This window comes from Lytechinus variegatus, chromosome 12, assembly GCF_018143015.1.
Source record: "Lytechinus variegatus isolate NC3 chromosome 12, Lvar_3.0, whole genome shotgun sequence".
Lineage (NCBI taxonomy): Eukaryota > Metazoa > Echinodermata > Echinoidea > Temnopleuroida > Toxopneustidae > Lytechinus > Lytechinus variegatus.
In genome coordinates this window covers 28,979,682-29,006,318 of record NC_054751.1, presented here as the reverse complement: position 1 = coordinate 29,006,318, position 26,637 = coordinate 28,979,682, and the positions used below count along the sequence as shown (strand labels likewise).

General features: G+C 35.5%; 1 protein-coding gene across 2 annotated transcripts in view; it reads right to left on the bottom strand.

Moving 5' to 3' along the window:
- Window positions 1-642: 642 nt before the first annotated feature.
- LOC121424872 (glycerol-3-phosphate acyltransferase 4-like) overlaps window positions 643-26,637 on the bottom strand; it is a 42,867-nt gene continuing 16,872 nt past the window's right edge. For both annotated transcript variants that reach the window (XM_041620710.1, XM_041620711.1), the window contains 14 exons: window positions 26,137-26,245; window positions 24,384-24,535; window positions 22,794-22,836; window positions 21,495-21,549; window positions 16,091-16,156; window positions 15,091-15,165; window positions 13,251-13,340; window positions 11,926-12,019; window positions 9,570-9,688; window positions 7,121-7,176; window positions 5,107-5,192; window positions 3,567-3,695; window positions 2,987-3,066; window positions 643-2,291 (listed from right to left, as the gene is read on the bottom strand). In XM_041620710.1, coding sequence (XP_041476644.1) covers window positions 2,204-2,291; window positions 2,987-3,066; window positions 3,567-3,695; window positions 5,107-5,192; window positions 7,121-7,176; window positions 9,570-9,688; window positions 11,926-12,019; window positions 13,251-13,340; window positions 15,091-15,165; window positions 16,091-16,156; window positions 21,495-21,549; window positions 22,794-22,836; window positions 24,384-24,535; window positions 26,137-26,245 — 1,242 coding nt within the window. In that variant the 3' untranslated portion in view covers window positions 643-2,203. The remainder of the gene's footprint in view (window positions 2,292-2,986; window positions 3,067-3,566; window positions 3,696-5,106; window positions 5,193-7,120; window positions 7,177-9,569; window positions 9,689-11,925; window positions 12,020-13,250; window positions 13,341-15,090; window positions 15,166-16,090; window positions 16,157-21,494; window positions 21,550-22,793; window positions 22,837-24,383; window positions 24,536-26,136; window positions 26,246-26,637) is intronic.

Sequence of the window (26,637 nt, the reverse complement as noted above, 5' to 3'; positions counted from 1 at the left end):
ATAAAAACTTAAGGTGGAATTCTGATAATTAAACCTCGGTTTAACAAAAGTCTTGACTAGAATTTTAGACCACACTTATATGGAATGCTAAGTTTCATAATCATAATTTTTTTCTATATTCATGGCAAAGATAATGCAACAATTCATTGAAAGTCATTATAATTTTGTATTTTTCTATTGTTGTATTTTCTCATTTCACATACATTAATTCTTTGGCAACCATCATGAAGCAAAATTAGAATGATTTTTTTTTACTTGGTGAATGAGTCGACAACTGCAACTCCATAAAAGTGTGGTCCCTTTTTTTACCTGGGGTTTAACAAACAAATGGCTATCAGATTTCCAACTGAAGAGGCTATTTCTAAAGGCACTAAACTCCACTTTCCCTTTGGACAGTTATACATTATTTGCAGCAGAACTATTGTTCTTTGATACAATCTACAACTTTTCCCACTCTACAATCAGGTGTTGTCAAATGGGTTCCTAAAAGGTTGCAAAAGCCCATTTAATTTGCTCTAATAGCAATTTAAGCACAATGCTCCCCTGGGAGTGGAGTAAGTGCATTCTTCTATAGTGGACAAGCCAGAAACAGATAACTGTGTTACAGCCTAAACAAAAAAAAATTGTTATGTTGCCCTCATCTGACCTATAGCAAAATGCGGTTATCTGGATTGCTATTTTATTTTTAAGCAGGCAAAAAATATACAAATGCAATATTTTTATGACAAAATGTCCGATTTAGGGAATAATTCAAATTTTCATTGATTGGCTTAAAAGAGCACTTTAATATGCATCTTGACATCTTTGACTGCATCTCATGCATGATTTTCTTTGTGCAGCGCAGAAGCGAAGGTATAAAAAAAAAGACTGACCCAAATGTCTGATTTGGGCTTATGACAGAAAACTGTTCTTGTTGAGGGGAAAGTGATACATGCATTGTAAGGATCATTCCTTTTCATTCATAAGCAATCAGCTTACTCAAATCAATTACTTTGTTAAACAGTGAATGTAATTATTTTTATTAGTTCAAGATGTATATATTTTGGTGAAATGTGAAACAATAAAGCAAATCAAAAGTCAAATCAAAATCTCAAAATTTAGCTAATGCTTTTGTTCAGATGAAGACACACATGAAAGCAGCTCTCTGATATCACTCATAATTTTCATTGAAATGGATTTAGTACCTTTTAGTTCTAAACTTTTCATATATCAACCCTTCTCTATACACATACTCAACAATGAGAAGTTAATTAAAAAAAACATACATAATAATTCAGAGATGGCGACCCAACTTTCCATAAACTGTAATGTTTGAACAACTACATTTATTTCTTTATAGGGACTGTATTTCCTTTCTCAAATAAAAGATGTTTTTCCTGTGAAAAAACCAACCACAGTAATAAATGCATTATGTATTAATTCAATTTTAAACAGCCCACACTCCTTTCAGTTAATCAACCCTTTACCTTTCATATAATCAACAAATAATTCAATTGAATTTTAGTGAAATCACTTAGTATATATTAGATTCAATAAATATATATTCAGTCCTGCGTATACAAATACAAAATAAAAGGGAAAACTGGAATCTCATGTTACTTTCACAAAATGTGATGAAAGCAATTTTCTCTGAATCCCAAAAATGAAGAGATAGGAATAACCCCTAACAGATCAGAGTAGAAATGGATCAAATAGCAAAAATTCTAATGATTAGATCAGATATTTAAGTATTATTAAAGAGTTGCTGCTTTCCTAGATTTCAGTGGCAGATACATTGATATCAAAGACTCAGTTTAACCATCCCAAGAACTGATGATAGTTAAGACCACAGCTTAAGATTCATCAAAAGTATAAAAGCTTCATCCCGAGACTAAGAGAAGACTAGACTCAAAGTGGACCACAAATACATTGTGGGCAGAACCAGAGCACAGACCTACAGTAGTCTTGTGACACATCAGACACTAGCTAAATCCTGGACCAGAAGATGCTTAGATTAGGAGTAGACCAATTAGAAGTCCTGGACCAATCCTGCAGTAGGGCAATACATCCAGGGACCAGACCTACAAAAGAGCGATAATTAAAGAACCAGGACCACAATAGACCTGGATACGACCCACTGCAGGTCAAATTGTAATTCCAGTGCCAGATTAATGGCAGGTCCAATGATAAGGTCCTGGGCCTATGTTAATGGTGTAATGCTGGTCTAATCTGCCTTGAGAAGCTTACTGTACTCCTCCTGTTCCTTCTCACGATACTCTTGCTTCACGCTCATTCTCTTCAACTGGCCATCCCTGTAACATTGAAGAGAATGTCATTAGATAGATTTAAAATTATATTTTCATCAAACCACCTAGAAATAATAATGACCAAGGTCAATATAAATCTTATTGAATGTGATTTATCAATACAATATTCTTCTATTTAATCTTTCAAAGTATCACACATTGGATTTAGTTTTAAAATCACAAAGAATGCATATTTTATTTCTGGACAGTTCTGTATTGGTAAATCACAGAGAGGATACAACATACTTGCCTCCATAAAGAAGTGATATTAAAGGTGCATTTATGTTTCCTTTGTGAAATTAGAATGAGCATTTTTAAATGTTCATTCTAAAAACACTTACACAGAGTGCTGCTTACGCTTTTTATCAGGTTAAATTGAAAAACGTTGTCCTGAGAGGCCAGGTAAAGGTCACTTATTGTCAAAAAGAGCATGGTGTTGTTACGAAGTAATCTTGATCAAATTGTGTTTACTCTTCCCTACAAACTTTCCAAATAAACTACACACAATTAACAAAGATTATTAATGTATATTTTTGTGAGTTTACAATCAGCATTCAAATGAATACGACAATGGATGTAACTTAAAAAAAAACATTCACAAAAGCCTGGTCTGAAAGTGGGAAGCAAATGGTGCCCTAAAATGACAGCTATTTTTTATTCTTGTTTGGGTATAAATATATCTTCAGAAGAAGTTCACTTACCAGACAAGGTCTAGCAATCCTCCTTGCTTGGCAATTGCTGCCTTTACCCTGTTAGCAAAGTCAACTGCAGACTCGTTCTCCTGCACAAAAAAAGCATGGTGAAAAACATTCATAAAAAAACATTAGAAACTACAATAATGGAATGTTCTCATAATGTGGAATGTTTAATCATACATTCCAACTTACAATTATCATGATGATCCTCCTCAAAATCAGTCATCATCCTAAAAATCATTACTTTCATTATCCCCACCAATATCATCACCACCATCAAACTCATTCATATCATCATCATCATCATCATCATCATTACCATCATCATAATCAACACCAACATCATTATCATCATCATTAACATCATCATCATCATCAGCAGCAGCAGCATCATCAACATCATCACCACCACCTCCACCACATTCATATCATTATTCATCATTATCTCTATTAACTTCACACAACATGGTAATTTGAAACCAAAGAAATTATTTCAGAATTATCTAGCAATAAAGCAACTGAACCTTAGTGTCCCATCAGAAACGTTAACCAAACGACTCATTCTCCGTACACATATCACACTTACTAATCTGTCCATAGGAGGTAGGTACCAGACGTCAACAACCAGGGCCCAACTGGTCATCATCATCAGCAGGTAACGAACCATGGAATACCGAGAGCTGTTCCAGAAGGCATCTCCGAACCGAGGATCATACTGTAATCAGAAAAGCAATGGAAGGATATCCCTAAAGAGATTCATCTGACTTGTAGAACTCAAATAGAACAAATTTTTGTCTTTCCACAATCAATTTTGTTTTTACCTTATGAGCTTTCGCTGACTTGTTCTGCAGGCTTCTTCAGACTACCGCTGACTCGCCGTAGATGGGGTAGCATCGGCAGCGTGGCATTCCGTGAGAATGGGAATGCACATATTAAAAATGGAAGAACTATACCCATTGATTCTTTGACCTTATGACCCCAAAATCTAATCAGGGCCAGGTTTCACAAAGCCTTTACAATCATGGTTACTTTGCCGTTACTGTCACTACCGTGGAAACCTTGATTTCGATTGGCTGTTGAGCCAGGTGACCATGTCAATTCCTATTTTAACAGAAAAGTGACAGTCTTTTATGGAATGGGCTTCATATCACCATCACTCCTACAAGTTTGAAGTTGAACCACCAAACGGTTCTTAAGTTTTTGTCAGAACAAAAAGGATGGACGGACAACTCCCCAAACAACAGAATGGCTCTGGCACCACCAATGGTGTGCAGAGGGACAAAAATGCTATGTTCATTGGGATAATATTCATCAACAGAGTGCAGCATTTGGCTCAGGTGCGATAAAAGGGTAGGTCTCTGTCTACATCAGCCATTTCATAAAGCTGTATTACAGTTAAGAGTGACTTTAAGAATGACTGGTGATCCCTTCATGTAGTAAATGATATTCACCATGCATTGTTTATTGGTGATAATTTAGTGCCGTAAGAAAGGATCACCAGTCTTGAATTATAAACAGCTTTATGAAACATCTACCTGGAACAAAGCCAATGTGCCTCAGTGAAAAAGAGCATGTTGCTAAATCCCTCTCAAAGTCATGCCAAACATTTTCAAAATTGGGACCTTTGACCTTCTCGCTAGTTTCTTGGTATATATGAAATTGAATGGATAAGGCTTATGACAAAATATTATGTTACGTAGGGCCTCCAGTTACATACAGAAAGTTGTAGTTACTACTGTGAGTAAAAAAAAGAGGTATCATTTGTAGAGTGATTCAGTAATGTTTGTATGTCCAAACCATTATATGTGGGACCTTACTGAAAAGATTTGTCTTTATTTTCTACATATAGATCTCAAATTATTTCTCTATTATCTCAAATTATTACGGTTTGAGCAGTTAATGATGTGAAACAAAAAGGAAGAAAAATTTCATTATTTTAAGAAACTGCCTGTTATCATCTCCTGAAACTCCAAAGGCATAACACTAGTCCTGCCAAAGCCAAGGTTACCAACTGTGGTTCGAAGCCCACTTGGTACGCTAGTTTACTGTGGATTCAATAAGGCATTGAAAGGCTTCCGATCAAGTACGAATCAGGTGCTCTGTAAAATACCTACAATCATCATTACCTTTATTGCAGCTGGGTATATCCGGCCACCAATTTCAAAGCTCCCTTTTTTGAACATCATAACTGATGTGTTGTTAATACAGGTTCCTGAAAGATAAATTCAAAATGAAATAAAAACAATAGGAGCGACAGGGTTAGTAACATAGTGGTGTTAAATTAGGTTTGAATTCATCTATCTACAGTGCGTCCCGCAAAAAAGGAGACCCATTTTCAGTGACAGATTTTACAATTATTAAATACGTGTTTACGATAAATTTGATAATTATGGTAAGAATGGAATCTCATCTTTAATATGAGACCAACATCTTAGCAATTGTTTGCGCATGGCAGATTACAAACAATAAATATTGAGGCATGGCGGAAACGATTTGTGCAGAAACTTACATGTGAAACTGAACCAACTCTCATTTGAGGGATCAGTTAGAAAAGCTTAACAAAGAATACAAAAAAATGCTAATGAGCCAATCCGTCAAAGAAGCACAGTCGTCATACATATATCATGGCCCGATCTTGTTCAACTTTTCTGCGCAACCTGATTTTGACATTGAAATTTTAAACCTGTCTTGCTTATTATTGCATGAAGTGTTCGTCTCATATTCAGTATCAAAATATAGAGGGTTAATCATATTGTATGATGATGTAAATGAAAAATCATGATTCATTTTCCTTTGAAGAAAAAAAGACATGGGAATCTTGGTTTCCTTTTTTCTCGGACGCACTGAAAAATCAAATAACATACAGCATTCAGATCATATTTTCAGTTCAGTAAGATTGCAATTCATAATCTTGAATAGTAATCGAGTATATGTATATATGGAAATAAGAATGACCAAAGAAAATCTCTTGGCCAAATAAAGCTTGATGTGGGAAATTGTTGCCAATACCCTGGCCCAGCTGGCATGCAAGTTTTTATCTCAAAATTTGATTATGTCTGATTCCATCCAAAAGTCTCCCCCCTAACTGATCAAAACCCTAAATGGACATGTACATGTATGTATTATATGAACATGTACTAAAAAATTATGTTGCTTTTCTTGAATTACTTGAAATTTAACTATAATGGACTGAAGCCTTTCTTATATCAATACATTAAGTTATGTTCAGTGAAAAGGGTGTCCACCACTAATGCCATTCAACTACTACTAACAAGCTTTTATAAACTTTTCTGTAGTTTCCAATTTTCTCTCATACTATTTTTCATTCCTGTACATATTGAATATATAATTTTTTTTATGCTGGGAAAATAAATAAATTGAACCCAACTGAACTGAACTATGTACATGAGCCAACGTTAAAATCTATAAACAAGCTTCCAATAAATATCACTTATTTAACCAACTGATTATGGAATCATTTCTAAATGTATATGACAATTTTATAAAAAAATCAACCATTTTGCATGTCCGACTTCCATATTTCTCCATTCTCACGTCACCTCAACAAATGCTGAAGCCATAATTTGAGAATATTACATCTATTCATATGAACTAGGTACAACAGAGACAGATCATTTCAGGTGGGTGTTTCACAAAACTGTTCATAAGTTAAGAGTGACTTTAAGAACGACTGGTGATCCTTTCTCATGGTAAAAGGTATACACCAAAATGTTCATTGGCGATTGTTTAGCATGTAAACATGATTCACCAGTCATTCTTAAAGTCTCACTTAACTTACGAAAAGCTTTATGAAACACTTTATGGTATTGCCACATACATTATTGCCAATACCCTGCATATATACATACATACATTAATTTCAATGAGTATATCATTTTTAATCTTTTTTTCAATAAAACAAATATAACAATTTTAATGAGTATATCATTTTTAATCTTCTATTCAATAAAACATATATAACAATTTTAGGATTTTACTGATCTAGTTTTGACAAGACTGGTTACAGTTAAGAATGAATTCCCTTATCTGACAAGTCGTCAGAATAATTGTCAATAATTGTCAGTTGACAAAAGAACTGAAATTATAATGGATAACATAAAAAAAAATATATAAACTTACCTTCTGGGAAAATCAGCATAGGCATTTTAGATGAATCCTCTACATGCTCTTTTAACCTGAAAGTCAAATAAAAAAATCGAACTTCTTGAAGATTGAAGAAAATAAAACATTTGTTTACTTCTATAATTCACCTTAAAAAATTCAGTTACAGAGGCCGCCACACACCTTAAGACTGGTCCATGATTCGATTTCGGAACAAATCACATTTTGCTCATTTTCTGAAAATGTGAATGAAAAGTGTCTTTTTACTTGAGGTTCAAATTAACAGAAGGTATACTAATATAACACTTTTGGATGATTGCAAGCCTTTATTTTGGAGTAAAGGCAAAATTAGTTTCAAATCGTAGCCAGTGAGTGATATGATTGCTAAGACATTATTAAGACGAGATACTAAATTTGGTTTGATTTTAATAAGGATGATAGCATAGTCACAGATTTGAACCTAGGCATTGGTATGATGATTTTACATAGAACATTTTACACTGTAAGATATTCAAAGTCTCAATATTAGCATTAAATTATGTGTTTAATTCCAAAATCGAATTGCAGACCAATCGTAAGGTGTATAGTGGCCTTAAATCATCTAGTCCTTGACCTATAGAGGTCTAGAGGTTGTTTCATAAAGCCTTTCATAAGTTATGCAGGGAATAATCTTCCTGGTGTCACATGGCAATTTGCTCTACATTTTTGAAATAATAGTCAGTTCTTGTATAGTGCATAACACATTATAAATAACGTCTCTATGCACTTCCAAAGGACTTGGATATTATTACCCTGGCTTTAGCCCCGCAGCCTTCACAGCGCTGTGGCATTTCAAGGAATAAATTCCTGCCAGGTACCCATTTACCTCACCTGGGTTGAGTGCAGCACAATGTGGATAAATTTCTTGCTGAAGGAAACTACGCCATGACTGCGATTTGAACCCACGACCCTCTGTTTTAAAGTCCGGAGACTAATCCACTGGGCCACAACGCTCCACAAGAAAGGCTACACATGAAAGACTGCTATGCATGAAGTCTTTTGTATAGCATATATTTACATAGGACTGCACATTACTTCATTGAGAGCTTTTCTCTGATGACCAAAAATGCTAATCCAATTGGTAAAGCAAAATTATTCTGTTACAAATGACTTTTAGATGACTGGTGACCCATTCCTGTGCTCAATGAGATATCCCTATGGAGGTGATTTGGCACCTAAGAACATGTTCCAGTCATAAATGAAGTCATGCGTAACCTTACGAACAGCTGTATGAAACACATAACAGGGGCCTCACTATAGGCCATATATGGGCAAAAACATACCTATTGCAAATTCACTGTAGCTTTTTAAATAGTCCATTGACCCCAATTTTTTTTTTCATATATCGATAGAGTATGAGTTGTAGATTTGATTTCATGTCATCAATGTCCCTAAATTATATCATGACGTCATCAAAATGGCGCCTAAACTAAAAATTTAATTTTTTCCAAAATGATGTCATGAAATTTATGCAAATTTAGTAGTAACTTCTCGAATATAGAACGTTTTTCGCCCAGATTTTAATATGTAGTAGTTTAGAATGTACTCTTTCTCCTCAGTTAACATGAATTTTCGTTTTGAGAAATGCATCATTGCGTAAAACAGCGATGAAAAGAGGCATGTCATTTTTCCTTATTTTGTGTGTAATGTCTATGGGAAATGACTTTTTGTCAAAACTAGATTCGACATTCCTCTATTTCGTGAGCCATATCTCCATTGTTTCTTGTCAGTTTTCCCTGAGCTTTTAGTATGTTGTAGCTGAGATTCTAAGCTTTCGGAAGTGTGCCCTCCATTTTTCGATCAGATGCCGGGATCATGCCCGTTTTTCACTTGCAAAATTGGACTTGTAATTCTCAAAATTGCTTACGTGTATTCTCTATGGGGAATATCGTGGCTCAATGGATAACGCATTTGACTTGCTTTCTAAAGGGCGCAGGTTCGAGTCCTGGGGTAAACAAGATTTTTTTTCCATTTTTTTTCTTTTTACCACCTCGTACATGATCCTTCATGATAATTTAATGGTATAAAAAATAAAAATTTAGCAAGATAAAACAGATTTTAATTACTTTTTTCATATCACATGTATTGTCATACATCAAAGAGACCCTTTTCACAGTGCTTTATCATCTCCCGTCTTTCACAAGTATTCCATCCATAATGAGCATTCCGTTGTCATCATGAAGATCATATTGATATGCATGAACATGGTAATAGTAATCATGATGGCGAGAATAAAGACAGACCACCTAATTCGTCCGCATGACGAATTAAAATCTAGTTTTTTTTAAGCTCTTCCTGGAATGGGAACCGGAAGTGCTCAGCACAACAAGCTGTTCTTGGTCTCAGAGAGCTTGGCTTTTGCTTACTGGCCTCTTGTACAACATCTATTATCTGTAAAATTAATACGGGTGGGTACGATTATTCTTACGTTTGCGTAACCTTTTTCCTGTCCCTCATCTCCGATCTTTCAAACCAGATATGATCCATACCAGACCAGCTCATGGCTTGTTGGATGATACCTAAGAACTTGGTGTGCTTCTGACCAATCTACAATAGGTGGAAATAAAGAAATTTATTATTATTTTTCTACATCTAACAATATATATATATATATATATACTTTTTTAAACATATTTATTTGGTATAAGCATCTCACACATATACAGAGTAACACATTATTCCATGATCAAGTCTAGCATCAATGTAGAATAACAGTGTATGGTTAGTTCCCCCATGTCTGCGCGGTCTCCCAAGTCTGCGCACCCGCGTATCTGCGCGATTCTAGTAAAAGAAGATACGCAACAAGCGCAAACTTTCCACATGCAATATATCAACAGGTATTCTTTAAAAAATCTGACTCAATATGGTGGAAAAATATTGAATTCAGGGCATTTCATGTGACAGCCTCAAAATGCAGCCTTTGTCATCAAAATTCCCGAATCGTGTGCAAAGTGAATGAGTGCGCAGACATGGGGTTCCATTTTTTTTAATCTGAAAATGACTGCCCGAGGTTTTTTTCCAAGAAAATCATATATTTCTTTTCAATTTTTTTATGAGATATTTGGCACACTTACTCATTATGATGTAAGGAACATTATCAACTGAAAGATTTTGTGAAATAGGAAGAAATTCATGTTAAATCTTAACTCAAATTGTTAGGTGCGCAGACTTGGGGCCCACCATCATACAGTATAGATAGTATGAACCATAGTTATCCACACTTTTTATCATGAGTCCACTCTTCAAACAGTAGACTCATGAATGAAATAGCATATCTAGCCATGGTAAGGCGTAAATTTGACAAAAACACGCATCAGCAATGGAATTTTTATTAACGCGCCCCATATGCGCTAAATTAAGCGTTCATTTATACAGGAAATGTACACAAACCATGGATTCAACCGTGGGTTTTAAAAACCACCTTTGAGAATTTGGGCCTTGGATTTTACAAGGAATTATTTTGGCTGGGTGCCTGCACCCTTTTTTTATTACTCTCAATGGAAAAGGTTGACAATGTCAGGATATAATCTTTGTCTGTAGCTTCCTGATATTCAATCGTTATAAGATAAATGCTCAGAGTACCTTCTTTATTAAAGTAAAATGAAAACATTACTCAGAGAGGTTGCAAGATATAAAATAAACAAGTGGAATGCCTCTGGCCGTCTCACCTGCATCACGCGGTTCAATATAGCAGCAGTGCTGACTTTGAAAACTACTCTAACTCGCACAAGATGTTCAGTGATACATGGTTACTCTTATGTCCACTTTTTATGAACTAGACCAATAAACTTACAGAGATATGATGGTTATTCAACAAAAAACCCCAACATGGCCAAAGTTCATTGATCTTACATGACCTTTGACCTTGATCATGTGACCTGAAACTCGCACAGGATGTTCAGTGATACTTGATTACTCTTATGTACAAGTTTCATGAATCAGATCCATAAAATTTTAAAGTTATGATGGTAATTCAACAGATACACCCAATTCGGCCAAAGTTCATTGACCTTTGACCTTGGTCATGTGACCTGAAATGCGCACAGGATGTTCAGTGATACTTGATTACTCTAATGTCCAAGTTTAACGAACTAGACCAATAAACTTTCAAAGTTATGATGGTAATTCAACAGATACCCCCGATTCGGCCAAAGTTCATTGACCCTAAATGACCTTTGACCTTAATCATGAGACCTGAAACTCATGCAGGATGTTCAGTGATACTTGATTAACCTTATGTCCAAGTTTCATGAACTAGGTCCATATATTTTCTAAGTTATGATGACATTTCAAAAACTTAACCTCAGGTTAAGATTTTGATGTTGATTCCTCCAACATGGTCTAAGTTCATTGACCCTAAATGACCTTTGACCTTGGTCATGTGACATGAAACTCTAATAGGATGTTCAGTAATACTTGATTAACCTTATGGCCAAGTTTCATGAACTAGGTCCATATACTTTCTAAGTTATGATGTCATTTCAAAAACTTAACCTCAGGTTAAGATTTGATGTTGACGCCGCCGCCGCCGTCGGAAAAGCGGCGCCTATAGTCTCACTCTGCTATGCAGGTGAGACAAAAATTACAATCTTGAATTTTCATTAAAAAAACATACAAATTAAAATTTGCAAGACCAATCTACTTCTGCAAAGTTGGAATGTTGGATGATACTCAAAGTTTTAATAATTCACATTATAGACCCTTCATAAACAAAGCCAAAGACAGATTTAAAGCAACTCTTTCTAGAACAGACCCTACAGGAAGGTAATAATAGTGAGACTTACAAAAGCATAACAGTTGTCACTTGACAAGATAAGAACATCTATCGGTGAGGTGTGATTGGCTACACAGATTCCCCCTCCTTCAGCTCGATTCTCCCTGTAATAAATCAAATAGGAGGAAGAGAGAAGATAAGATATTGGGTGTTGACAAAAGCAATAATATAAACTGACCCCATTTTATAAGCCGGTTCATCGAGTCTGCCTCACGCCGGCATCAAGCCGCCTCCCCCCTAAAAAATACAACTTGAAAGCGCAAGATGCCGAGGTCAATGCAATAGCTAGATTGATGACTTATCCCAACTATGATTGCGCAAGCCAATGATCACAGGACTCCTGAAAGCTGACCTCAGTCCACTCTGTGTTACCAATGACCAATCAAGATCGTCATTGCATGCGCAAAATACTGACCGGGAACCAATCAGTGCAATGCTTTCAAAATTGCAATTCATTGCAAACCTTTGTTACGGAGCCCTGGTGACTACATGTAATTGTTGGTTTTGGGGTGGTGGGTAAAAAATAAAAACTTTAAAATGTGCATGAATCTATGATACTCTAGGACTCTTGGGCACATTGGGGATAGGGGGTGCCTAACATGTAAGTGTGACTCAAAGTGTAACTTACACTCACAACACATCGTCATATTGATCAGATCATGTTCAGGTGATGATGATGATGATATTGACAATGACGGTGATGATGACAATGATGATGATAATTGATAATGAATATGATGAGGATGATGATGGCGAGGATGGTGATACTGACAATGACGGTGACGATGATGATAATGTTGATGACGATAATGATGATGATGATGACAATTGATAATGAATAGGAGGATGATAATGGCGATGGCGGGGATGATGATAGTGACAAAGATGGTGATGGTGACGATGACGCTGGTGCTACTAACAATAATGTCAGTGATGGTGATGACAATGGTGATGATGATGACATCATATGTGATAACAGGGATAATAATGATATTGCTGTTGTTCGTGGAACACATCATCATATCGATCAAATCATGTTTAGGTCATGAGCATGGTGATGATGATAATGATGTTGATTATAATGATGATGATGATTACAATTATGAAAATGTTGATGATAATGATGATGATGTTGCGGAAAATGTTGATAATGGTGATAATGACGTTGATGATGATAATGATGTGATAAAGATGATGATACTGGTGCTACTGAGATAATGTCATTGGTGACAATAATGATAATGATGATGCTGACAATAATGTGAAAACATTGCTAATAATATTGCTGTTGTTTCTCTTCTAGTGCATACAGGAAACGCTATATAAGAACCTTACTTATTATGATATGTTATGAGGGCTGAGAAACTCCTACATGCTATCCTGTAGACTGTCAAGCTGATGTACTTATTCAAAACTTTCTTGATTCTGAGAAGAGAAAGAGAAAAGTATTCATTCATTAAAGATGATAACTCCCAAAGAGTTACCATACACTAAGGAAATCTGAATTCTTATCAAAGAAACTCTGGAATCAAGAATTCCAAAAGTTTCATGAACTAGATCCATAAAAAAATTTGTAAGTTATGATGACTATTCCACAAATAACCCAACATGGCCAAAGTACTCTGACCCTAAGTGACCTTTGACCTTGGTCACGTGACCTGAATCTCGTAAGTTATGATGACGTATCAAAAAGTTAACCTTGATTAAGATTTCAATATTGATGATGTCACAGCCGCTGTCACCGATGTCGGAAAAATGGCGCCTATAGTCTTGCTCTGCTATGCAGGCAAAAAAAAAACTAGAAACAGATTTACATGGGATTTACAAATAAAATCATGTTTTAGGGCGATTGGGCCTGACATGCATGTACAAAAAATAGCATAACTTTGGACTTGTATACCTGGACATTAAAAATTGGCCTTAAAAGTTTTGCATGAATTAATAAAGGAAACAGCAACAAAATCTTGTTTGCAGTATGGTCTTATTTGCAAATTCAATTTTCACATGCCTAATGAAAAAGTTCATAAACCAAGTGAAGAACATAAAAAGTACCCACTTATTTCTCAATCAAACCACATAACCTATTGGATGGAGACTGAGCTTGCATTTATGCAGGCTTGGGTCTGTGGAAAATGCATTTTATAGCATAATCAATGAGTCCCTTACAGGTGAAATGCAGTAAGTACAGTTGAGGCCAGAAGTTTACATACACCCAGGAAATTTGAAGAAAAGTTGACACTTGCAAAAATCATAAAATCTACTGTATCTTATAAAATGTTTGTGCTATCAAGATGAATTTGATATCAAACAAATGAGTATATTATGCCCCTTCATCACATTGCTTTGTCATCAGGAGCTGAAAAATATTAAGGTGTCATCTTTTCAATTAAAAATAAAAGCTTGACAAAAACATTTCATATTTGTGCTAATTACTCCTCAACACAAATATTTCAGATTACCCGGTACATTTTTTTGTTCAGTGGTGACATATCATGATAGAAAATGTAATATAAATCGTAGATTTGACATTAATATGTATCTATGAAACGATGTTTGAAAATATAACAACAAACAATAGAATACATTTGGCACAAATTATTACTGTTTTTTTCTTCAAGGAATATTCCACCTGAAATATACTTTAACCCCAATCACGTGAAAGAACTGAATACGCTCTTTCATTTGATACCAGATACCTCATGGCAGTTTTTATATTTCTGAATATATAGTCAACTTAACGATGCTTGACCATATTATTACATATATTCCTATCATGATATGTCACCACTGAACAAAAAGTGTAATAAGAAATGATTGTCTTTAAAAGTAACCAGCCCAAATATGAAATGCTTCTGTCAAGTTTTTATTTCTAATTTGTCTAAAATTTGAAGATTTTGGGGGAACAAAATGACACCTAAATATTTGTCAGCTCCTGATGACAAAGCAATGTGATGAAGGGGCCTTAACATACTCATATGTTTGATTTTAAATTCATCATTATAGCACAAATATTATATAAGATAAATTTGGCAAGTCTCAACATTTCTTTGAATTTCCTGGGTGTATGTAGACTTCTGGCCTCGACTGTATATTAATTTTCTGGTGGGATTCATTAACTTTTGGGCACCAGAGTGTACAGATTATTTTTCGCTTTAGATCATTTTATTCTACTTACTTCCAATCTGGAAAGTAACCCAAGAAAGCTCCTGAAACCACCAGATATGTGATTGCTATGGACAGGACTGCTAATCTGAAAGGATTCAAAACAAACACAAAAAGCTGTATTATTCTATACAGTGCGTCCAAGGAACCGGGATTCCCAGATTTTTTTTTTTCAAATGCAAACTGATTATAATATTTCATTTACATCATCATACAATTCAATCATTCCTCTTCATTTTGATACCTTATACATGTATGCGACAAACAAATTCACACACTTTTGAGCAAGACAAGTTTTTAATTAATTTCAATTTAACAAATCGTCAGCGTTCGTCTAAACCATCGCATCAGTAAATTTTGGTCAAATAATTGATTTTTCAGATTTTGGCAGAAAATTGAAGTACAAGTTCTATTCTATATATATATATATATAAAACTAAATTTCTAGGCAGCAATTTAGTTTAGTTACTGAGATATGAGGGGATTTCCATGGAGAGGCCATGCTAATTGTTGAAGAAATGCGCAATTCCCATAGGAAACGTGTACTGTAGCAAAGCAAACAACAGCTGTGCCCCTTAATATGGAAATGCGTGGTCAGTGAAAACGTTGTATTGGCACTGCATTGACTGCACGTAAAAAAGCTATATGTTTTGTTTGACCATGCGCATTGAAATCGCGGTCAGGGTTGTTGTATTGCCGATGGCGTTTTGTACAGGAAAAATCTAAACCGCTCTAACCGAAATTACAATCATGTAGCTGTTTTGCGATATTTTCTATGATACTTGGTTTCGTGTAAAAATAAAGATACCAATGTCAAGCTATTTTCTCGTTTTTTCCAACCATGTATTTTTCTAGCAAGAAATATGTCGAAAGGCTGGGGAACTAAGTGTGAAAATTACTGTAAACTCTGAAGTCGATTTTCTCTGAATTGGGTTTGCACCGTCGTATGTGATACAATGGTTCGGATGACTGCCAGCGAAATAACATAAAAATATTTCCTTCATCATACGTACCTCAGAGGGAGCAAGAAGCAGTAGCGGAAAAGGCCTCCAATGAACCAAAGCACTGTCAGACGTAAACTAGAAGAGGAAACAAAATGAAAATTTCGGTTAAACAGTGAGAAAGATGGAATTGCAAAATGACCTTGAATTATGCTATGACCTTGATAGGTGACCTTTGATCTGTGACACAATTCCCACACTCCATCTCTCTCTCTTCTTTCATCCTCTATCTTCTTTCTTCCTCTCTCTCTCCCCAGATACTACATATTTGTTCATACACAGCATGGTGCATGGAAATGCCTACACTCGCATTGTTCACTATGTTTACCCTTAAAAATACTTATACATGTTCATATCAACTGAAGTGCATCTTGTGCAAAAGGGCTGTACAATACACATGTAGGTGATTTACAGTTGAGGCCAGAAGTTTACATACACCCAGGAAATTCAAAGAAAAGTTGACACTTGCCAATCTGATCATCAAAAAATTTACGGTATCTTATAAAATATTTGTACTGTCATGACGAACTTGATATCAAACAAATGAATATGTTATACCCCTTCATCACATTGCTTTGTCATCAGGAGTTGAAAAATATTTAGGTGTCATTTTCCTCCAAAATATCTTATTTTAGACAAATTAAAAATAAAAACTTGACAAAAACATTTCATATTTGTGCTGGTTACTTCTCAACACAAACATTTCAGATACATTTTTGTGTTCAATGGTGACATATCATGATAGAAAATGTAAAATAATAATTGATTTGATATTTATATATTGAAAATATAATAATAGAATACATTTGGCATGAATATTACTTTTTTTCTTCAAAGAAAATTCCACCTGAAATATACTTTAATTCCAGTGGCATCCCAATCATGTGAAAGAGTTCATTATGCTCTTTCATTTGATACAAAATTTTTCATGGTAGTATTCATATTCCTGAAGATATAGTAAATTTTACAATGTTTGGCAAGCGAACAAATTTCACTAAATTCCATGGGTGTATGTAAACTTTTGGCCTCAACTGTATATGGTTCCAAGACATTTTCTCCAGCGACAATTACTCCACTGTAAATTCCACACATTATTGGAATGAGCATGATACCCCCTCCCCCAATGTATTTGCTTTAACCCTTATACAACCGGGGGGGGGGTATCATGCTCACATGACATTTTTCACGATAAATCTGCCGCAAAATATATTTGGTTGCACTGTTCGCTGAAATTCCCACTTTCAAGTTTTGCACAACTTTTGAGACCAAATTTGTGATTCCTGGGTATGTATTAGTGCATGTCAGACCAAAAATAGTTCACAATCATAATTTCATTGAGGCCTACTAAGTCATTACAAAATGCATTTTCAGCTACATTTAAAATTAATAAATGAGTGATTATTTTTACTTATATTGATAACAGTAATTTAATTTGATGTTATTTATGGCTGATAAAATGTCATCAACAAGTTTTGTTGAAAAAAAAAACTTTCAACAAACATAGATTTTGGTACCAAAATTGTATTTTCATTTACAATAGTCAGGAATGCTCTGAATTTTTTTTCATCAAACGTTAGCAATCTAGGAGCTTTATTAAGTGAATAAGAGCAAAAAATATGATTTCATGAGCAGCACAAAATGTAAATAATTCCTATAAAACAAAACATATAAATCTAGTAGAATATACCTATGCAACCATGTAGATAACGTCACTCTCTACCATTGAGCAAATTTTCACTACAGTTGCCCAATCCACAACAAAGATCTTAAGGGGGCAATAAGACCCCCCAGCCAGAACGACAATCAAAATACCAAAGGATTATTAGGCTTTAAAGTTTCATTATTAGGATAAGCACTGAATTATATCATTATTGTGAATGTGCATGGCATGTTGCTTCACTCCTGGGTTACGATGCATAACCCATGTGCATTGTATTTCAGTACTGGCTGATCAAAGTAAATACACTTCCTACCCTTTCACACGGTAAAAAAATTGTAATTTGAATGATGATTCCAGTGAAAATACATGTAAGGCTAATGACAAATTTTTAGCACGTGTGAAACCAAACTAGAATCACGAACGCTGATCGCAATCACCAATTCAAATTCTACCCGGAGATGAATTCCAGTTAAGTCTCACTCAAATTACAGTACAAATTTTCCTGTGTGAAAGGTCCGATGATTATAACTAGACGAATTGAAATTATCATTACAATGATGATCCAAGGTTCACGTGTGAAAAGGCCCCTCATGATGTGGAAATAGATCAAGGACATTGTCAGACAGGTGCCCTTTAGCACTAATTGCAGAATATTTAACCTAGATATGTAACCCACATGTGGTACATGCAGCGTTCTCGCCAGAAAAAAATTCACCCGTGTCGGGGACTTATGCTGCCACTCCTGGGGGGTGGGTGTGGGAGGGTTCACCCCTCTCACGCGAAGCGACGGCCTTTTCATCAAATAGAGATGCTAAGGAAGCCCCATTGTGGCGTATTTTTAAGCCCACACAAATGCACATAAATGCACAGATACTTGCCGTTCAGTCCAAAGAAAGAGAAGTGCAGCTTTCCAGCTTATGAATTGTAAATATTTTCGAGAAAAAAAAAAGAGTCGGGCCCTGGTCGGACCAGACATGAGAAGTCAAAGGGCTTTGTCGTGTTTCTAGATTTAGGCTGGATCTGCAAAACATGTCCGCCGCTCCGTCGATCGTCTATATAGCGCGCGCGTATCGTGCATGCACCTAGTTAGCGATCTGTGCATACATGTACGGTACAGTATACAAAATGCGCATCCAACGAGCGTCGGCGCTAGCTAGGGCCCTGCACTGATTTTCATTTGCAAGTGGTCTTAAGTTGGTGGGACTTCGGCGCAACCCGATAAATGAAGTTGATATCACTAAGAGGAGTTCATGGAGTGTATTATTTTTTTCTGAATATTTCCATTTAATTTTTCCACGCATGTCGCTGAAATTTTACGCATGGTTCCACTTGGTCTCCATTTCTGCACGCATGGTGTTTGAACCATGCGTATTATACACTGGCGAGAACGCTGGGTACATGTACTTGAAGTAAATGCCTTGGAATAGTATACAAATAATGAATGTATAATGGAGTGCAATGGGCAGAATACATCAGGAGGTGAAATGTGAAATGATCCATTCAACGAGGCGTAGCTGAGAAGAATGGATCATTCATTTCATCTTTCACTGAATAAAGTTTTTTGTCCATTGCAGAAACTTTGCACAATGCAAAGAACATTCCTTATTTCATTTATATGACACCTAAAAATCGATCCTTTTCATTTGACATTTGGTTTGAATTTGGATGCAAATGTGCATGCAAACGGATGCAGATGTGCGAGCGCAGTCTGTTTATTATCGCATACATGCACAACATGCGCGCTGCAAATAACAAGTTGCTAAGTGATCGATATCAAACAACCAATCAAATGACAAGGATCAATCTAGATGTCACACTAATATACCCAATACTGTTGAGGAGACATCTTGAAACTACATGACACTGACAATGAAATATACATGTAGCATTCTTTTTATTTCACTTAACCCATCGACAACTGAATTTTGTAATACCTATAGGCTCTGTACAGGCACCAACCACCCAGGTCCAGCAGGCAATGTGTTGACAATATAAATGCAGATCTATAAATATTGACCAACTTTATTTTCTCCCTCAATCTGTCATCTGTTGGCAAGCAAATATTTAACTTCAAAAGAGTATTTTGACAATTCAACCATGAAGGTTATTGTTCGAAGAAATGAATAAAAAATAAGACAAGATTTGAGGGAGAAAAAACCCTGGGATCAGTTCTGATGGGTTTTTCATAAAGCTGTTTGTAAGTTAAGAGGGACTTTAAGAACGACCGATGATCTTTTCTTATGGTAAATGATTTTCACCATTAAATGTCCAATGGTGATTTAGCATGTAAGAAAAGTTCACCAGTCGTTCTAAAGTCGCTCTCCACTTACCAACAGCTTTATGAAGGGGCCCCCTGATATTTGATTTTTTGCGGTATAACTGTATAATGGGTTAAATGTATAATGAGGACATACATGGAACCAACATTTTTTTAATGCAAGGTTTCAAGTAAATGGTTCTAGTCAATTGATCGCATGAATGATTTCTACAACATCTGTGATACTCCTTTTTCCTCTATTGGGCATTTTTTAGCAATTACTTCACAGACACTTTCTTTAACCCAGAGAGTCTTTGGTCAAAAGCCCTTCATATCAAACAAGGCAGCCTTTGCCGAAAGTCAGTGAATCAAAAGTTCAGCAGCCTCATCCTGGACTATGGACAAATAACATGACATTTGGAATTTTTTGTCCGGTCCAAATCTTTAGACGATGTGCTGTTCCTGTCCACCAACTTTCAACAATGACCTCTAATCTGTCTACTGCGATTCGACAGTTAATTTCAATAGATTGCTAATGTTGCAAAAAGCATCTGAAAAGTGAATGCCAAAATACATGTATGCTACTTATCACTCAAGTAGAAAGCACTAGTACAAACTCTCTTCCTTACTTCACAACAATCCAAGGTTTCAAAACCAAAACATGTTTTGAAACCCGAGCTTTCACAAGTAAAGTAGTGAGTGATGCGTATCATTAGGGCTCGCTTCATCTGCCACAAGCTTTCTTATTATCCTGCAGTTTTTTCTGTTCCAAAAAAATTATCCAGACCAGGACCCTGTACCACAAAGCTCTGCAATTGATTGTAGGGTGACTTTTATGATTGATTGCACACAATACTCAATGCAATCAATTGTAGAAATAAGCCCTATGGTCAATCACTAAGCTCCATGTAACCAATCTCAAGAAACAATCCCAACACGAAGACACAATCGCTGGACCAACACATGGGTGCCACATCTAAATGACAAACCTGAGTAAACTCATGACCATTTTCTGTGAAATAGCAAGCTACATGTATTTGGATATATAATCAACCAGGTTTACAGTTCTGCTCAACAGTTAGTGAACCCCACCAAAAAGTGCACTCCTTCATGCCGATTTATGCCGATATTATTATTTATTTGGCCATAAAAAACATGCAAAAATTGTACACTATTAATTTTTTTTCTTCAGAATTTAAACAAATCTGCTGGAACATCAAAATCATGCCTGTCGTAATAATTTGTTTCATGGTACAGAATTGTATTATTGCATACAAACAAGCAGCCAAGTGCCTTTGCTGTTCAGTTCAAAATCTATGCTTTTCACCGACTAATTTGCTCTCGGCCAATCAAATGCAAGGATTTCAGTAGCTTATAACAGTTGCAAGTAAAAATGAGGATAACTACCTGTTGAAAAATACACATTAAATTATGGTGCTTCACATGATAGAACCCCTCCCCCCTCAAAGAAAAAAAAGGAATCAACTCCCACAACTTACCTTAAATATTGGTATCTCATACTCGTCCTCGTCAACAGATTCCAAGATCCTAATTCTAAAGAAATCATCAAAGGAAGAGAATTATTCCAATGGCATTGTTACCAAAATTGACTACATCTATGATTCACAATTTACAATTATGATTAACAATTATGATACAAATAATGGAGGGTATCATATTATACACATGGTGACACGACATGTGCTCCTGCGGCAATTGCTCTGGCCTTAATTTCTTCTAAGATGTATGGTTAGGATTAGGGTTGCTATAGGGTTTTATGTTAGGTGGAAGTTTAGGTTTAGGTATAGTATTCAACCCATGGCTGTAGTTGGTAATTCGATTAGTGTGCGGAATTAAGAGCGGAACAATAGTCGCCAGAGCAAATGTCACGGAATCTACACACATATCTACCTCATTAGGTGCTCAAGGTGCTCCTACATGTACATTCCCAGCTAAAGCCCGGGTCACACCGGAACCAAATCAGCTGCGAATCCATCCGAATACACGTATAAGGGTGGATTCAGGAGCATTCTGTTCTCCCTCCGTGGATGCGACAAATTTCAGGAAGGATTCAGGAACATTCGAATCCACCGAAACCATCTGAATTAGGCTGGATTCAGCTGGAATTTGTTTGGGAGAATTGGGTTTTGGTGTAACCCTGGTTTAAGCTGGGTTCCTGATTTCGGTGCTCACAGCTCTTTGACTAATTCTTGCTGGTACCATCACAGGTTATAAAATGGACCCAAACATTTTTTCACTTGAACTCCTGTATGCTTGTGGATATGCTTGGGCCCATCAAAACCCTGAGCGTTGTCAATGTCATTTGAAAAAGGGCATGATCCTTGTTCAGTTTTCAATGAGCCATATAGGATGACAAGATGTTCTGTGTTTCTCTGAAATTCACTATCATTATGCCCAAATTTGTAGAAACTGACAAAAGCCTTGTCAGATTCAACGACATTTGCTCCGGCGACAATTGCTCCGCTGTATATTCCACACACGACTGGAAGGACCAACTTCAACCCTGGGTTTAACACTACATGTACATGTATATCCTATCCTACATGTAAGCCTAACCATCATCCTAACATAAAACCCTATTGGAACCCAACCCTATTTCGTAGATGAAATAAAGCCTGGAGCAATTTGTTGCAGGAGCAAATGTTGCGTCACTGTCTAGTCATTGTGCAATATCTCACTTTCAATATCGAAAGTCTGACAAACATGTACATGCACATGTTAGTACTCCATATTTTTTTCCAACAATGTTCTAGTAAGTGTGTCATAATGGAACTCACCCTCTGCAGAAAATCTCTTTGTAACTTCATCATCACAAATTGCCTACAAACAGAACAGGTAAAAAATGTGGTAAAAGAAAAAAATTAGTGACAAATGTAATGATTAAATGAGTAATAGAAAAATCTTTAATACACTAAAAAACAATAAGAGACTGAAGAAAAGAACCCCATCCAACCATGCATTTTGTGTGTATGTTTTTTATACAGATAGACTTCACAACAACATTTCTTTTCAACTATAGACAATAGTGAATAGAAGGAAAAATGGGTATCTAAAACATGAGCAAAACCTACATGTACATGTATGTAATTCTCAATAATCAAAGAAATTTATTATTCCAGAGAATAGATTTACCAAGCAAGTTATTTTTCAAATATTAAGAGAAAACAGGAAACTAATGTACATGAGATAATTTGTTTGCAATTCGCTTTCACATATGCTTTTCCACTCATAATAAACAACTACTGACTTGTTAACTAATTAGCACCCCTGGGTACATATGTAAAAATAGATTTAATCATCTTTCAAGTTTAATTTCTGCAGTCTACATGTACATGTATGCATACATGTATTTCAAATCATTAGATTACTATTAAAATCTGACCACAAGTTTTTTTATAAACCACTCCTATATAAACTTTTTTTCATTCAATGGTAAAATGTACATGTACACACTACATGTACATGTATTCCAGTGATTTTACACTCTAAATTTGGAATTTACACATTCCAATAAAGACCCATCATGCAATAAAAAAAAAATAACCTCAAACTTTCTCAAAGCCATTTTTTCCCTGATACATTATTTTATGTTTACCCTTTTATTTTTGACATTCTAAACGTGTTATCTATTCCATATGCCTTGAATTTCAATTCTCCATGTTTCTATTATGTACTGATTCCTATATTAACACAGAGCTTGTAAATTATAGATTTGCTTTTATCGTCACCATAAAAATTCTGTAGTCTAGATGTAATATGTTTAAATATAAAAATCTAAAATTATACCTCAACAGCTTTTTGACAAAAATAGGAGATACCTGAAACATTAAAATTCCCTTTCTTTTAGTCAATTGTAGCTTGTAGCTTTTGCATTATAATTATGGAAATCAGACAATATATGGGGCTTCGAATCTTAAAAAAAAATTAAAAAATAAGTGGTGCCCCTCTGCTAATCTCGCCTGCATTACGTGATGCAATATAGCAGCAGTGCTGACTTTGAAAACAACAATAGAATAATTTTGCACTAAATACGCCAATCATATGATCATAAACTATGTTCATTGACCCTAAATGACATTTGACCTTGATCATGTGACCTAAAACTTGTTGCAAGATGATCAGTAATATTTCTCCTATACAATGACCACAATACATGAACAGTATCCATGAACTTTCATGGCAATTAAAATATACCTCCAATTCGGCCAAAGTTCATTGACCTTAAATGACCTTAGACCTTGGCTATGTGACCTGAAACTCGTGTAGCATGTTCACTGAAACTTGATTACTCTTGTACATGTCCAACTTTCATGAACCATATCAATAAAGCAATATAAAAAGCAATATTTAAACATGTCAAATTTTACCTCAACACCTTTCTTGCAGAAATAGCAGACATCTACAAGCTCAAATTCTCTTCTGAACGTATCAAATGATCTGTTATAACGCATTCCCTTAGCCTCAGCTTTGATACCATCTGCCAGGTGCCTGGGAGAATCCTTGTGAATTAAATTGGTCCCTGGGAATAGGTCAAAGATCACAAAAAATAAACTAAAATCTTGGTCAAATTCTTTCATGAATACATGTACGAAAGAACCTGTCATAACGCATTCCTTTAGCCTCAGCTTAGATACCATCAGCCAAGTACCTTTAAGAATCCTTGTGAAATAAATTGGTCCCTGGGAAAGGTCAAAGGTCACAAAAATAAGAAAATATTGAGGTGCTGAATTCACATTAATCCAATAGAGCTGTAAAGAGTTAAAGTGAACATGAATAAGGGGGATACAAATAAACAGACCTGTCTACAGATGAGGGTGACCTTCCAATCTAAAAAGAAAAATCATTTTATTTATCTAATGCCTAAAAACAGCAAAAAAAAGAGAGTATATCAAGAGTGGTATACACCATCATCTTTAAATGTACATTGACTTTGATTTTGAAAGTTTACGGAAGTATTTATTAATGAACCCCCAAAAAGAAGATAAACTGACATGGGTCAAAAGCTAGTTGCTAGATTACTTTAAAATCTATTCATCAATTAGTCAGGTAAACAAAGATATCATCTACATTTCAATTAGTGCAACTGAAGTCATCTTTATCTATTTGGTTGATATTACAGCCAATAATGTCTACAATTCATGTACAAAGTCCAGTGATTTAAGAGGTTGAATTCAACACACATTCAAATTTAAAGTACATTTTGCTACTTGTACATAGCGGGCACATGTTCAATAGGAAATCTCACAGGGAAAAGTGAATACTTAATGGGTGGGGGGGGGGGGGAGCAAACCAATCAAAGTTTATAACATACATGTATGTATTGTTCTTTTAAAATGTTTAAATGAGTATTGTGGTCCATTATTAGACTTTTAAGAGATTGTTGATTTAAGAGCCGTTCCGGAGACCTCCCGTTTTAAGATCAAGATCCAGAGTCCCCTATTTTAGTTTTTGCTGTGGTGCGTATAATATTTGATTACAGTACCCTCCCCCCTTTTGACTTTAACACCGGGCAAAAAAAGTAAAAGGAAATGGAAAAGGAAAAAAGTTTTATGCAACAGGCCCCTGGAGTATAGTTACCAGGGACTAGGGAAATATCCTGGGGGGTGTTTCACAAAGATTTAAGTATGACTTAGGTCGCACTTAAATTTCGACGCGTACATGATATGCAACGCGCAATCTTATTGATCAATACGCAATAGTGCGCATCCTCTTGGCATGATCTGACCAATGCTGTCATACTTTTTATACTACGCGCAACTAGACATTTAAGTGCGACTCTACGTCATACTTAAATCTTTGTGAAACACCCCCCTGGTTTAGTTAGGGCACTCCAGGGCCCAATCTTTAAAACAAAGAGTTGGCATCGTTCCAATCAATCGCAACTATGGAAAGCCAGCAACATCCACATCTATTGCATGTTGGTTCAAAACATTTTCTAGATATGCTGTATATTCATGCATTCATTGTTTTCTTGAAAATTCACTGAGCTTCTATTTGTTTAATACAACTTTACATTGTGCAAATTTCCTTCCTATAGAAAAGATTATGACACTGATGGATTTCCATAGAGTTATGATTGATTGGATCAATCGTAACTCTTTGTATGACGGGGCCACTTACCATTTTTAGTAAGGTGTGTCTGCTTTGTTTCTTCTGCTTGGTCCTCTTCATTCTCTTCTTCACGAGGTTCTGGTGTTTTGATTGCAACTTCCAATCTTTGCTTCCCAAACTATGAGTAGAGAATGATTGAATCAAGTTTTTCTTTAATACAAAAGGAGCAACCAAAAAACTGTTTAGATTCATTGCTTTTTAATGCAAAATAATACAAATTAAGAAAAAAAATACAAATACAATCTCATACATGTTGCAAGATGATGAAGTTGAGATGGCTACATATGCATAACGCACAAGTTTTGAAAATTACGTTTTCATGAAACAGGGGCCCAGGAGACTGGCATTCTGGCATTAATATCCAAAATAAAATAGTCACATGTAAGACTCCTATTTTTTCCCTCCACAATTGTGCCATACATGCATGCTGGCTCAATTGCACTCTATCTGTGGTGTGATTTTTTTTATATATGATTTCAGTTTTAAAATAATTGCTAGCAATATTCAATA